Source organism: Aquila chrysaetos, chromosome 8 (genome assembly GCF_900496995.4).
Source record: "Aquila chrysaetos chrysaetos chromosome 8, bAquChr1.4, whole genome shotgun sequence".
In the NCBI taxonomy this organism is placed as follows: Eukaryota; Metazoa; Chordata; class Aves; order Accipitriformes; family Accipitridae; genus Aquila; species Aquila chrysaetos.
In genome coordinates this window covers 1,518,057-1,534,167 of record NC_044011.1, presented here as the reverse complement: position 1 = coordinate 1,534,167, position 16,111 = coordinate 1,518,057, and the positions used below count along the sequence as shown (strand labels likewise).

The 16,111-nt window shown below is 38.5% G+C and overlaps 1 protein-coding gene across 4 annotated transcripts in view; it reads right to left on the bottom strand.

Moving 5' to 3' along the window:
* IKZF3 (IKAROS family zinc finger 3) overlaps positions 1 to 16,111 on the bottom strand; it is a 51,814-nt gene that overhangs the window by 15,684 nt on the left and 20,019 nt on the right. For 2 of the 4 annotated variants that reach the window (XM_030023167.2, XM_030023166.1), the window contains exons 3-5: positions 15,210 to 15,320; positions 1,859 to 2,119; positions 994 to 1,161 (exon numbers count right to left, since the gene is read on the bottom strand). In XM_030023167.2, coding sequence (XP_029879027.1) covers positions 994 to 1,161; positions 1,859 to 2,119; positions 15,210 to 15,320 — 540 coding nt within the window. The remainder of the gene's footprint in view (positions 1 to 993; positions 1,162 to 1,858; positions 2,120 to 15,209; positions 15,321 to 16,111) is intronic. The other 2 variants (XM_030023168.1, XM_041125496.1) reach the window with 2 other exon arrangements.

The following is a 16,111-nucleotide window of genomic DNA, read 5'->3' as shown; positions in this document are numbered from 1 at the left end:
ACTGCTAATGCAATTGTTCACTTATTTATGTGATTCACTTGAAGAGATTTTCTTTATACTGTTTAGTAAGTCAGCTCTTAAAAACTTCAGTCACAATAACCACACGATGTGTTTGAAGCATGATGTTTTTAGCATTGTGCTGGTGGGGGACAGTCACCACCACTGTGGTGGGTCTTGATTAAATCAGAATCTCATTTATCCATGTCAGATAATCTCATTTTTAACTTTGATTCCTGGTGAGGTTGAACTTTTTTTTCTGTAAAGTGCAGTGCAGAGATAACATCATTCAGAATAAATGTTTTCTTTCTAGGTCCCTGTATAACACAGGATATACACAAATCAAAGAGTAAGCACAACCTGGCTCTTGTAGAACTGGGGGAACTAAGATTAATCAATTTATACCTGGCTTGTTATTCAAGTCACCTCAGCTCTATGCCTCCATTTCTCCCATCTGAAATGGATAGAACACCCTACCAGTCTTTAGAAAAACCACTGGCATTTGTTGAGCATGTTAAGACATTCAGATGAAAGGCACTACACAACAGCGAGGTGTTAACTGGCAATAGAGTCACACTGTCCTGGATTATGCTCCTAGAGCTATCCTAACAGCTCAGGTCAGGAACAGAAGGAAGTCCCAGCAAAGCATGTCTTTCTACTACTCCTCAAATTCAGAGCTTGCTGGCCTAGCTAGCTCCACTAATTTGAAAATACCAAGGAGTTATTTTGTGCAAGCAGGTATCAAGGCTGGCCATTTCTCACAGCACGCAGCTGTGACAGTGGGTTTCCCTGTGCCCTCTTTCTGCATTAAGAGTGGAGCCAAGTCCCAAGATGGTTCCACCACCACAGCAGGCAGAGTGAGTGGTCACTGCTATTTGTCGACTCTTCAAAACTAGACCGGCTGAGCAAACTTTGCTGACTGACTCTTTATTCTCCACGCCTACTGTCCTAGTGACACACATCTAAAACACATGAAGTGTCTTTGAAGTCACTTACCAGAATGTGTCCTTAAGTGACCTGTTAGCGCATCCCTCCTTTGGCAGGCATAACTGCAAAGATGACACTTAAAAGGTTTTTCCCCTGTATGTAGTTTAATGTGGCGGAGGAGGTTACCCTTCTGAGTAAAGGAAGCTCCGCACTGATTACACTGGAATGGCCGTTCACCTTAAAATGACATACAAAAAAGGACATTTAATGGTTATGTGGGTATCGTGCTATCCTCATACCCTTTCCTTTTTGGAAGAGGAAAGAATGAGATACTGGATCAATTTCTTTCTATAGAAACACACACAGCCCTTCCGTTGACTTCAGTGGGAGTTACATACAGCTCTGGTGTCACAGCTTCTTGTAACATTTGTACAACTATGGAAAACACTGTACAGTTTTTCCATGGAAATAAGTGTTCTGGAGGAGGCTGATTCCAACAAGCTAGCAATTTTTAGAAAAAAAAAAAAAAAAAAAAAAAGTCTTATCTTACTGCAGGTCGAAACCTAAGATGCTAATTGGTTTGTTGCCGAAGTATAGCACAAAGAGAAATACATACACAGACTGGAAATGGCAGCACAAAACCAATCTAACTTGTGTTTTGTGGCTGAAATACTTAAATGACATAGTGCCTTTCATCCAAAATTCTTAAAATGCCTCACAAACATGCTTTTACTAACATTCAATCCTGATAAGAAGAAAGGTGGGTAAAGTGAGGCACAGAAAAGTGAGTAACTTGCTAGAGATTACATGTGGCATCAAGGAGAGAACAAGGAAATCCTGATTTTGGTATCCTTTTTTAAAATAAGTAGTCTAGACTACAACTTATTATCCTTTCAGTATTCAGCTCTTATAAGAATAACATAGGGATATTTACCAGTGTGGCTACGCTTATGAACCATCAAGACATTGAGGCTAATGCAGGCTAATCCACAGATATCACAATTCATTTTTCCACTAGCTGGCCTGACGTTGTCATATGAACCAGAGTGTCTTTCCAGTTTAATGCTTTCATATTCATTATATTCTCTGGGATAGGTGTAAGGCATTTCAGATTCTTCTGGGTTTTCCATAGGCTCTGAATTTAAAGCACTCTCCTCTCTTTCACTGTATTCACCTTTCACTTTAATCACATCATCTGCAGGTAAAACAAAGCACAAAAGTGAAAAAATGCTCATCTTAGGCACAATGAAGTATCTTAGGAAAAACTCACCAAAAATTACAGAAAATTACATTATCAATCTTCCTAAAAGTTTTACTTTAATACCCAAAGCTGAAGAAATGCAGTTCAGATATGAATCTTCATGGGTCATGTACACTTAATGATACTCACAGTGAGATAACCTTTAAAAATATTGACATGCCTGTTAATTACCTTTGATGGTTAATTTCCTTCTAGAGATTATAAAAGTATAATACAATACAAACGTCACCTGCAATTACAGGGTACTAGTCAGGATTTAAAAGAAAATACTTATTCCCACAACTCACAATTAGCCTGTAGAAATTAGTGTCACAGGCTATTCCTGTGAATTGGAAATACAGAAAGACACAAATTAAAAAGGATACTTATATCTTCCTGTGGAACCCTTGGTGCTTGAGACATGCCTAAGACATGTGTCTGATCCAGTATAAGACTTCCAGTGCTCCCACGGTATAGATTCTCATCAATTAAGCCTAATCAACAATCCTAATTTTCACTTGCAAATTGCAATTTTTATCCAAAGATCTCAAACGTGTGAGAAGCATCCAATAATCCTGTATCATAAGATTACTATGTGAGTAAAACTAGCAGAGGCAGAGTAAAGGTTTCCTGATAAATAAATGTATCCCAGAAACGTTAAAAGATTTGTCCAAAGGCATATTGTGAATATGTGGCAAAGAACCCAAAGAGTCACGAAGATTAGCATCCATGGCCTTTGAATAGGTTCCTGGACCTGTAGCCATGTCCAGAGAAAACCGAAGACATTGCCTTAAATGAATGCAATTTTATGACAAGAGGAGAATGTAACAAGTAGCTAATAATTTACTAACAATAATGCTGCCATGTAAAAATATAAGCAAATCGGTCACACTATATAAACAGCTGATGATTCCCAACTTAGGTTGCTGAATTTCCTTTCCACTATTAACTCAAGCATTACCAGCACTCGCATTAAAATCCCTACTAATTGACAGGACAGCTTTTTTCTGCTTAAAGCTGACTTTTCCATCTAGACAAGAGCTAGGCTATGGCTGAAACTTGAGTTATGCCTCAAGCTACCAAGTGAAGAAGAGCACTAAGAGATAAAATACATAGTTTCCTGTTTGAAAGTATTGTTCACATGGCCACCTGCTCCTCTCTCAAACTGAGGGTTAGACAGTTAAATATGGCACTTAATCACTTGTCCTTTCTCCAAAGTACAGAACATGGACTGCTGAATATGTATTAGCTCCGGTTCTGAGTAATAAACCACATCAAATGCCGAGAACAAACAATGGGTGACAGCGAAAATGAGGTGGCAACATAAAAGCAGCACTGAAAAATAAAGATCTGGCAACCAATACTTTCATGAAATCAAAATTTTCAACTATATTTTAGTGAGAAAATCACTCCCCTATCCTAAATGTTTGCACTAAGCCCAGCCAATCTATCTTACTTTGGGTTGAAGTGAGGTGGAAGAAACAGGTGGGTGATAATTTCTTCATCCTATGCAAGAATCCACAGTAGTGTGGAGAACTCCGAGATTCTTCTTGGTGTTCTCCCTAGATGATGATATCCACAGAAGGCTGACTTTTTTCCCTATATTATGTGTTTTTATCCCCCTATCCTAGATGGTTTTTAGAGCTTGGTATTGGGACTGACTGCCCTGGTCCCAGAAGAGCTCACACAGGTTTGGGTGTTTGCTCAGAGGGTCACAGGGAGGTCTAGATTCACTTACAAATGAGCCATTTTTTCTCTGCACCTTCTTCAGTACTAGCTCTGCTTCACATCCCGGGGATTCCTACTTCCGCTGCAACAGGGTCTCCCTCTGCAGGTACCTTCTGCTGCCAACTTCATGTCTGAGGGTGTGAGGGTGATTCTGCTATCAAGACTCCTTCAGAATTAGTTTATGCATCCATTTCCATCACTCTAAGGAAAAATTATTGCCAGTTGCTTAAAGTAGCTTTCAACAGAATCTCTTTCCAAAAAAAAAAAAAAAAAAAAAAAAAAAAAAAAAAAGGAGTTTTTTGGTTGGTTGTTTTCCCTCTCAAAAGGAGGCAGTTCCAAAATAATTTTCTACATCCTGCACAGCATGGTAAAAGGAAGTACGCATTGCAGCTGCACCTTGTTGGTACTTTCAGAAACAATTTCAATTCCCACTTTCTACTTAACGTCTCACCTTTCGTCTGCATCAAATGCAAGTGCTTAGCAGTGGAGGACTAGTTGTAACCTCCAACTGAGACTTCTCTACCGTTTTCTACTGTTTCTCACCACAAGTTCATGGCTCACAGCTTTTCACTCTTTTACAGAGTTATGCCAGTGTTCATGTAGCGTAGCATGAAAGCTGGTTTGAGTTCCCCATGGCAAACACTTGTTGACTGGCACAAACTGGGCAAGCCATCCTATGGTTACACTGCGGAAAATAATTACCTCTGTATTTTCCATATTGCATGCTGACTGCTTGCAACACTTGTGTTTTCTTATAGTAACAGAGAAGGATGCACCTGAATTCTGATCAAGGCTTTTCCACCGCTGCCTCCCCACAACAAACATCCCACTCCAGCTGTCAGTCATATCCCACCAAAGCTCGAGTGCTTTTCAGTTTGCATGTAGACATTTGAAGAACCTCAACGGAAAAATTCACCTTCTGATGACTGAGAACAACAAACAGCAGAAGCCACTAGGGAAGAGGCTTTTTTTAACCAAATAAATGTTAGAAGTGTTGGAATTTTTCTGTCCTAACACACCTGTTATTGTTTAGAGTCTACTCTGCCTTCCTGACAGCAATACAGAACAAAGCTTTGGTACAAAGGGGTCTGAAGAAAAGATGGCTCAGTACAGGTCAGCCTAAAATTAATCAAGTGGTTGCAGAGGTCTGAAGCAACCAAATTCCTTTTTCAGCCCTGACTTTTGCTCTGTGTACTGGCACACACAGGGAATACTGTGAGATCAGGAGACTGGCAACTGTGTGGAAAGGTTTGTATCTGTCACTTAAAAATCATATCAACATATTTTAATGAGATTAGGGAGTTTCCAAGCTGGCCCACCTTAACCAAGAGGAAGGTGGCTGTAACTTCAAGTAGAAAAGGGAAATTTAACTGAGGAAAAACACAATTATCCCTAACAACACTAATGAAGTTCCCCCAGCTGAAGAAAGAAGTGCTATCATCTCTTCTATGCTTAGGAAAGTAAAGAGGTTGTAAGAGGAAAAAAACATTGATGGTGTCCAACCCGGGTAACTATTTTTCTTGAGGTAGTTCATGAAGGTAATATACACTGCAGAAAAAAATGTTGTAGATTTTACACAACAAAGTACCAGTGTGATGCGTTAAGGCTGATGCACATGGTTTCATTTCCTGGGGAGATGATTACAAGATGAAAGACATACTCCAGAGTAATATTTTTGTTTCACCTGAAACACTGTAAAAACAATGGGTTCTGGAAAAAATCCAAAATAAAGCTGTGGTGGCAACTTCAGACTGAGTCACCCACCACATGAACAGTGCTTGTGTATGTTCTATAAAATGCATGAATAAAAAAAGAAGTCAATAGCAGCAAACAATTAGGGCAAGTTAGAGTGTTATCTTAGCTATTCTCTGTAGAAAGAAGTCTCAGAAGGAAAAACCCCCAATTACTGTATTTAATCCAAGACCTTGGCGTCAAATATAGAGAAAATAACATAAGTTTTGTACTGTTGTTAAGCAAAGTTTACCAGTAGGGTTATGAAAAGCACAAAGAATAAAAACCAGGAGCTATTAAAGACAATGGCACAAAAGGGTGATGTTGCTCAAGTGTTTTACAAGGAGTGGGGTCATAATCATGAAATCCTCAGCACATGCAAAAAGTCAACTGGATAACAAAGAAACTTAATCATCTTAATGTGGCATTTTAATGATGCTGCTGATTTGCTATGCCAATTCAGAGATAATGAGCCCCTAATGCTACAGATGTTCAGCCAGACTAAAGAAAAAAAAAGAAAAAAGAAAAGCTTTTCTTGTATGCCATTTCCTAACTATCCAATTAAACAAATTGTGAAAGCATATAAATAGTTTACCAGGTTTTGACAGCTGTTAATAGGATTCAGATGCCGAAGAACAAGAAGGGAGTCTATACGTGTGCATATTGAAGGCTTCTTGTGACTACCTGGATTTGACAGGTATTAACTGATGATTCATCACCGTTATCTCCACAAATTGTCCCCAGAAATAGCAGTATAAAACCAAAACCTAGCGTACACATACTAGAGTTGATCCCCTCCCAGAATGCGAGATTCCTTTACCTAAACCAGCTTGAAACAGAACAGACATACACGGTGAAACTGAGAAAGTCAGTGGAGTTTCCAAATTAAAGTCAGAATCCTGCATGTTTATGAAAAACACCTCTACAATGGAATTAACGCACTGTGGGGGAAGATATGTCATGAATTAAAACACACCCATATTCCTTAATGAATAAAGAGAGATTTGCAGTACATCCCATCAAAATTACAAGCTGGGGAAAAAATAATAATAATAATTAAAAAAAAAAAAAATCAATGCTATACCTAAGTTTCTTTCCTTAAATAACAAGAAGAAAACAATTACATGTGACGTACATGTATATATTGAAAATTTGGAGACTATAAGTAATGGGAAATTATAAAATGTGAAGTGACACGACAGCAACATGAGATAATTTGTTTTTTTAATAGAGGCAACACAGTCAGAGATAAGGCAACTTTTCTCCATGCCTGTCTTCTACACCACTGCAGATATCAATTCTAGGGAAGGGAAAGGAGTTCAAGCCTTTTTGGCCCAACCTGGCTTTGTTTCTTTGACTCCAGTGATAAGCTCCCTTTTTTACAACAGCAGCAATGCTTTTATGAGATCATTGTTTGCCAACAAAGGAAGAAGCAATCACCTAGAAGCAGTATCAGCTTTCAGTTAGACAGCAGTGGCAACAACAGTAATGAAGACGTAGTGGCAATAAACGTGTACTCCCTCGTACAGCATGAATGCCACTGGACTTGTCCCACTCAGGTGTTCCCACAGCCGAGGTGCCTTTTTGTGCCAAAGCAGATTCTTCTGCACTAAACATCCCAAGTACTGCATTCAGTACTTCTGTTCTACCGTGCACTGGAAATCCATAGATTTCACTTCCTTGGCTTCCTAAAAACTATTACTTAGACATACTGGCTTTGATTTTATTTTATCTTTGTGCCTTCCAGTATTTTCTTAGTACTGTTGTTCAGTATCCATTTTTGTACAAAAAACAAGCATCTATTTTGTTTAGATACTGTATAAAGCATACTTGAGTGGTAATACCTAAATGAACCAGTGCAGTATGCACCTGGTGGAAATTTCACTTCTAAAAATAGGAGAGAAACTTTCATAATTCCCCTTTGTGGAGTGCATGCTCTATGGTAATGAGTTTCCTTGTTTTTATTGTGACTTGAAACAAAAATAGAAACAAATCAAATTGAAATGCAGTACTGAGAACTGGAAAGAAAAAAAAAAAAAAACACCAAACCAGGCATCATTTTCCAAGCACTTGGATGTGTATTTTCTACTTCATTAATACCAGTGTCTGTCATTAAAACACAGTATAATTTATCCAGCTGTACAATTAATTACAACAACAACAACAACAAAAAATCAAACACCACACATCATCTCCAAGCTCATGTGAGCCAGGATGCTTGAATTATGTAACTGATTCTTAAAGCATCTTATTCAAATACAAGGATTTTTCTCATAAAGATGTATATTCCTGTGTAAATCTAATTTCATACCTGGTATTTCCCATCTATTACCAATTTCTGCCTAATAACAATCTCATGGGGTTTTTAGGACTTTCATTCAAAAGGGTTTGAATATATTAAAGTTATACCAACAGAAATAGTGATAAAGGAAAAATGTTATCGAAAGCTGAGAGCTACCAAAGCTGGAGTTAAACAGAACAACTGCACAGCAACACCAGGCAGCACTAGGCCATGATTTAGGAAAGGACATGAAAAATAATGCATTTGACACTACAAACAGGATTTGGGGAAGCAGAATGTTATTGCCTAAGACAACATGACTGGGGGCTAGAAAACTATGGTTAGTACTATGCTAAAACTATCACTGGATTTTATTTTTATTTTTTTAATTAAAAATGGTGTCAATAGCTTGCCATTTTTCCTCAACTGCCTATAGCCCCAGTGTTGCACAGAGAATCAGAGAGAACACCATCCCACATCCCTGGGCCTACAGTGCCCAGATTTTCCAAAGCCTGTCCCAGATTAATTTTGTTTCATTTATGACACCTGTTAACATTATCCTTTCAAATCTTAATATCTTCAAAGTCTCCCTCTTAAAAAAAAGAACACAGAAAAAGTTGAAACTGTATGAGTTCTTCCCTTCTGTTACGGTTAAGATAACATCACTCATAGAAAACATTTCTAAAATTACAATTCCTAAAGTCCAGAAAGCCATATACAATCACAACCGTTAAATCAGACTTCAATTAGACAGTTAATCAGAGAACATCTGGACCTTACAGTCAGACTGAAAAAGGCCACATGTTAAATTCAGATAATCGCCTTCATTATTTATACCAAGGGACCTATTACTAATATGACCACTCAGGCATGATCATTGCTGGTCAACTGCTTTTTCAAATGAACTTCATATCTGAGAAGTTGAAAGTGTAGTTTCATTTAGCCTTTTTTTAATTCATCTCCCCAAAGCCTTTCTTGCAATGCAATATACTCTTGTGTTTGACAGGAGAAAAATATAATATGAAGAGAAAATATAACAATATGAAGAACAGGGAAATCTGTGATAAATATCAATGGAATTTTAACACCTATAAACTGAAGACAGGAGCTTGGTTAAGATGTTGCTCAAAATCCTTGAACACCATAATCTTCACCTAAGTGTGTTGATTTGATTCAACTAGAAAAAAATTTCCAGTAGTAAATAATCTAGATTCCGAGACTTGAATTTTAGATTACAAGTACATTCTCTCCAAATTGAGGTTTTTATAATTAAACACTTGTGTTTTACTTTTAGCCTTGTCTTCTACAGAAGCATATGCATCCACTCTGTGTTCCCTTAGTAACATTCAGACCTGTACACCAAATTCAATCCTATCCGGCAGAGGGGAAGGCTTCTCAGAATTACTCTATTCTGACGATTGGCCTGTTCAACAGATGGCCCAGGAGTACCTGCATCTCCCAGAACCACTCCTGGAGGTGGTGCTCCTGCATCAGGAGAAACGGTCGGTGTGTCTGGCACACTTGGCAGGTGAGGTGCAGCAACAGACTGTTCAACAAGAATATATGGAGTTGAGCTCTGAATTAAACAGAGTTCATAACAGCTCCTGCAGAGCAGCAGAAGGAACAAAAACAGGAACAAGAACTGGAGCACTTGAATGCAGTGTGATGGGAGGCAGTGTTGAGAATACGGCAAAGCTAGCCTGAGGTACCAGAAGTAAAACATGGCGTCTAGCACACGACGCAAACTTTGCATAATTCAATTAAAAGCCAGCAACAAGACACAAGCCCACTGGAAACCGTGCTTCATCAATTCCAATGCTCATGGAACTATTTGCTGCGTTTTAGCAAAGTTTTGACTCTTGTGGATTTATTTCTGCTTTCCGACACCTTTCCAGCAGCAGAAACAGTAGTAAACCTGCCCTTTAAACTCACACATTTTGTGCCAAATGAACAGCCTAGTTTGGGGGCAAAACGTGAGTCATCTTAATTAACTGATTTCCTTTCCACCAACCCATATGTCTAAAAATGGATTATTTTCTACAATGACATGTGATTTGAGTTCCTAGGGCCGTTTTCTTAATCTTCACTTATTTCCTGCTGGGGGGTGGGGAGGGAACACACCACATCTCATCTACCCTGGACTAGATTTTATTTCGATGCCAAAGGAATAAGTATTTCTCTCACCTTTAATTTCAAGGAATTATTTTGTATGAAGCTGAGACATACACTGTAGAACAAGTGAAGAAAAATGCAGTTTTAAAAGTTATGGAAAGGAGTCCATTATCTATTGAATAACACTGTGCATCCATTCTCCTTCCAGACCTTGTCTTGTCTGAGAGCTTGCACTGATAGCCACGATATCTCAAAAGAAAATTCTGTTTTCTACTAACTATAATGGGTTAATTAGAATTAGGAATAGCTGCACTTTTCTGATTATTTCAAAGCAATCAGAATATCCGAGTTTCTGTACCAGCCATGGGCGCTCTGGGCTACCCATTGTGCAGGATGGTCCAAGCTGATGTCAATCATTTACAGGCTGTGGTGACACAACTGACTGTGTTGATGTCACTGAACGTGCTTGGCAGCATTCCTGCTGCTGATAGTACAGTACCGAAGAGCTAAAACAAAGTCAAGAGGATCTTTTGTTGATAACACTCAGATGCGACTTTCAGTTCATGTGTAGCCACCAAAGCAGAGAGACCTGACACAGTTAAGCAGCACAGACTCCTTGCCTGGTTTTAACACTTACAGAAATCCCCTGTTAAGTGAACTTCTGCAGCAAAGTACTGCTGATGTTGTGAGATAACCCCTGAGTCCCATGAGCGGTAGGGCTCGATCTGGGCTTGGGAGATGTAATATTCTGATAAAAAACGGCACTTCCTTTTCAAGCAGATAAGTGCGTGTGCTAGCAGCACCACTGGAACCTCAGTACGCGCCTAAGCGAGGGTTTGTCATCCTCTCCTGTCTCACTCCAGCCTTTTAACCGCCCCCTTTCACACACCTAAATGCAGCAGCAATTAGCATCCATAAACCACAAATGTGGCTTCTATTTCTTTTTATTTCACAACCATGAAAGCTAGCTAACATTCATAACACCCAAAAAGTTGTCTGCCTCAACAGATGAGGGAATTAAGACATAATTAAACACTTGTGCTTGACTGTGACTCCCATAGGAAAGAACGTGGCTTTTTTTATTTAATTTTTAAATTAAAGATACTTCAACTTTGGCCACCAAAGGTAACAGTGTCAGGGGCACATAAAGAAACAAGGGAAATTAAGTGCTTCCTCCCCTATCTGCCTCATTGCTTGTCTCTTTTCAGACTAGATACAGGAAGCACCATGGGAACAGTGTATTTTTATGGTTGCAGGCAAGCATACACCATGTGCACCACAGCATGCAGCTTCCATTCCCTTGAGGCAAAAAAAAGGTTTTTTTCTTTCTCTTTTCTCCCCTTGTTCTCCATCAAGCTATTAATTAACATATTACTATAGCCTTCTGCCTAATTGTTTGCCCTATACTTAGCAATCATCATAGTTTAAGCCCTTTTAAAAGGGGTGTATAATAGGACAGGTTGAACTGTTTTCATTGAACAGCATCTCACCTTCGTCAGTTATAACACAGACATATGAACAACACATCAGCCAGTGTGTTTGCATGTGCTTGGAGAAGTACAAATATAGAACTGTTTGCTGAAAAAGTGGATTTTCTTACACCAGACAAGCACCAGTTGCGATGACGTTTCAGCCCTATACACCAGTTTATTTAGTACCTTTATGAAGTTTCTGTAGTCTTTTGAAAGGATCACAGTACCACTTTCTTCAGACCTAGCATAAAAGGCTCCACCAAACTAGAGCTGGACAACATCTAGATTTGACCAGGCTCCAACTTCTGCTCAAAGTCTCAGAATAAGTCCCCACAATGTATTTAGAGTGTCACCCATTAATAATGCAATATTCACAAAAAATGGATAGTCCCAGAAACTGCAAGATTACTACGTATTATGAATGGTTGACAAAACATGGAAAAAAGACATAATTGTACTGAAGAAAAACATGTTATAGACATATTAAGGCAGTGGAAAGCAGGCTATCAAATGCTTGATCTCTCTCTATGAGTCAGTGGCCTCATGTTCTCATGAGGGCCTTCAGCAGATGGAACAAACCCTGTGGGCATGGATCACACAGGGATTCAGGATAAAAAAAAGGGAGATTGTTCTGTGATGCGGGCCATCATCAACAATGAACTGTGAAGATATTGAAGTGGAATTGCTCACTCACAAAAGGGATGGATCACGAATACCACGATTAACATTTATGAGAACCACACAAACATTTTTCATTATTTCTCTTTAAATTTGATATGTAATGAGGGTATTAGTGATCAGACCTGGAAAAGTGCCAAATAGAGCTTTTTTGTTTTTTTCTTTAAACAGATAGACTTTTCAGGTGTAGGCAGGATATAATCCATTTCCCAAGAGCCATCACCAATACTGATGATATTTCTATTCTGTGATTCTGGAGAATACTATATATTCATTTTTACCAGGGTTAGTGATCCCCAAACGATAATACTCCCACCAGGGCAACACTGTCAGAATGTGGTTTCGTTTATCTAGAAGTAAGACAGATAGTTATTGACCCGCAGAGACTGCTCAGTGACTAACGTAGCTGCTACTGTTACATAGTAGGTATGACACGAAAGCTAAGATTATTTGTGAATTTTAGTATCCAACAGCAACTGAAGTGGCGCTGGGCTTTAGGAAGAAATTTAAATACACCTACCGATATTCGCACAGCCTAGACTACTAGCACAGCATGCTTAACTATTTAAGATTTATTGTGCTTCCGGTATCAGAATGATTGTAGAGAACTGTATGTGAAGCAACGAAGTAAACACAATATATATTTGATTTTGTGCCATTTTACACTGAGATACTGCAGCTCTCTTTTTTGTGCATTTAAAACTGCTTTCTCCTAGCAATCATGTCTTTATTCCTACAGTGAGAATCAAAGAATAGAGCACTGCGGTACTGAGTAGGTTTGTACCCACTTTATAATGAATGAATGCTTTAATGGTAAGGGAGTCTATCAGAGTGAAATGATGGTTTATTGATATTTATAGCATTATCTTTGAGGCGTAAGTTTTCAGTATTTGCATTCCAGAACAAATCGTAAAGAAACTTTAAGCTATCAGCAGCCATATAAAACAAAAATGGAGTGTAAGAGCAGTATTAACGTAAACATTGTCTCACAAGTGTCTTAAGTTGTACCTGACATAAATGTATGGAAAAGAGCCTGAGAAATGGTACTGAAGCTGAAGGGCATAGGACAGTCAAGGAACGGAAAAAAGACTTGCTAGATGCCATGATGCTGTACATGCAAGCGGTACAGACAGGCCTCCTGGAATGGGAAGGTGGGTAGAAGCTAGAGCAGTTCCTCTTGGACGGTCAATACTGAGGGTTTTGTGAAAGAAACCCTGTCCTGGCTTCCTGTATCCACAGCTTAGTGACTAGGAGGAGTGAAGGGCAGGGACACTGGGAAAGCAGAGACAGAAGTGAGCTAGAGCAAGTGGAGATGGCATAAGGGCTGGACAAATAGCTGGAATATGGCTGTATTTTATGTGCTGTGGTATCTGAAAGAGAGATCAGATGCCTTGGATGTAGAAAAGGCTCAAGCATTCCATGTTCTGTGGATAAAAACATCAAAATTCTCTTTTTAGGGTAAGCAGAACAGAACTCACCTGCCCAAGATAGCTTCTGCACCGCAGACATCTATGCTAAGCTACTCTCCACCGACTATAAATGGAGTCCTGCTAAGAAGCAGTTACTTTGGGGACACGAGGCATTTCATCTTAGGTCAGACACCCAAATTTGGTCAGAAAACCTGTGTGCTCTCTCTCCATCGACTGTCAAGAAAGGCCAGACACCAGTACAGTTCTAGACACTGGTACTGTAGATACCCAAGTGAGATTAATTTCACCCTCCTCATGGATTTTTTCGCTAGTGCAGTGCTTCCTTGAGTGTTTTATGTTGTTTTGTACTTTGTTAATAGATAGATACAAGTTTAATCTTTAATAATGCAAAAATTTAACACCTGAACATTTCATTTCAGTCCAAAATAAAGTCATCACATTTGTGTTACAGGGAACAACCAAAGCTACTTGGGCAACCAAAACAGAGTCAATTCTTTAGTGATTTACTTGATTCATGTGATACAAAAACACTACTTCAAAACTACTAACCAAAGCCACAGACATAGTTTGTCTTGACACTGCTGTACTGCCATGGACATGCAGTACTTGAAAGGCAACGTGAAACTGGTAAAACAATCTATGTCTTTTCCCCAGTATATGTATACCACATCCTCTACCAGGCAGCATTTTTCACTGTTTGTGGTTGAGAACTGGCATAAATGAACACACTCAGCTCACTGGCAGGAATGTTTATTAATGCTGTGATTTCAGTTTATGAGCTTCTAGATCAAGGAGGAAATTCAAAGTCTCTTGCTCTACATCTATGTCATATACACATATACAAATCCTGAACTCTGAGGGCCTGTAAGATTGCTAAGTCCAGGAGGTGCTGCTTTTATCTGTTAAGTGAAGAGGGCCTACTACTATTTTTAAAGATACACAGAAATATGCACTTAAGTAGGCCTTCTTTTAAATTAAAAATAGTGCATATTGTTTTAGTATTTTATTCATACCTGCATCTTCTTTCAGTTGTATAGGAAGGGTTTACTGTTCAAATTAAACAATAAACATGGTAAACTGACCAACCTTCTGTTAACGCACAATTTGAAGTACAGGATTACTGCTACAGTTTTAAATTCTACAGGGCTGAGTTGTTCTATGAATTTGAAGTAACTTGTCCTTTCTTTCAAAAAAAAAATTTGCAAAGTTATTTTTCAGATATCAGAGCAGCTTAACAACATTAATAAAAAGTGCAGTCCTAACACACGCATTTGTCATATGCAAACTACTTTTAAGAATTTGTATGCTACAACACACATTAAAAGAGCTCACCATATGCACATGCTTTTTTATCTTGCTATCCATATTTCATAGATCCTGTAAAAGTGACCTTTATAAAATGCACATGAGGTTCCCTGATGGAAAACAGTTGCTCCTCCTTTAGAGCATGTTAAAACGTTCTAAACTAATTGTATTGTTACTCCTTTTACAAGCATGCATGAAAACCAGAGCCATGATCCAGAATAAACTTTCTAATCACTCTCATAGCATAATCAGATGAATAAAAAGACAAAATATAATTATTATTTTTCAGAATTCAATCTCCACTTTACCTCCTGCTTCTTCATTAGACTGATTGTGTTCCTTCATATCTTCTGCATTATCCATACTTTCCATTTCCTGGGATTTGTTCAGATTACAGTCTGTCAAAACCTCCTGTCCTTCTGAAAAAAAAAAAAACAAACCAAAAAAACGCAAACCAATAATTAACTATTTATGCTCCAAAAATACTTCCAGGTGATTACCTCAAAGTATCTGCAAACTCCCAGTATTGCCTACAATGTTCTTCCTATAGACAGATTAGATGCAATTTGGTTGAATGGATTTGCTTCCCGAAGTCATATACAAACTCTTGCACAGAGTACACACCTCTAAGAAGTCTTAAGCTTTTGCTCAGATTTAACTATTCTGAAGGTTGTTCTAAATGACAGCAAAACAGGAATAAAATCCAGTATATGTAACTCTATGTATCACATTTATTCTGACAACTGCTGCTAGCAGACAAGCAAGCAAGCTCTTCAGAGCATGGAAAAGGAATCACAGCTTTACTTTGTTCATTTGGGCAAAATATTAATCATTCTGGCCCCAGGCCAGGAAACTGCTCAAGCACGTTTAATCGGAAGCCTCTTTGAAGCCAGTTGCACTTCTCTGCTTATTGCACATATGTCTTTTTAAACATCAACATTATCAGAAAGTTTTCTGCTGATCACTGTGGCAGCAGTATGTCCCAGAAATCCAAGCCTCTCTTCTCTGAAACAACCAAATTTTTCACTATAGTGAAATTTATTTGGGTGACATTTTTTCAAATAAAGCTTCTTTCATAAAATCCACAATACAGAGTAACTCAATATTATGCATATTTCTGTACATTTCAGAGCAGTATTTTGTTTAAAAAACTGACAGTGTTTTCTTTCAACAATCCTGTGAATTTTTAAAGTTCACAGCAACATTTGGA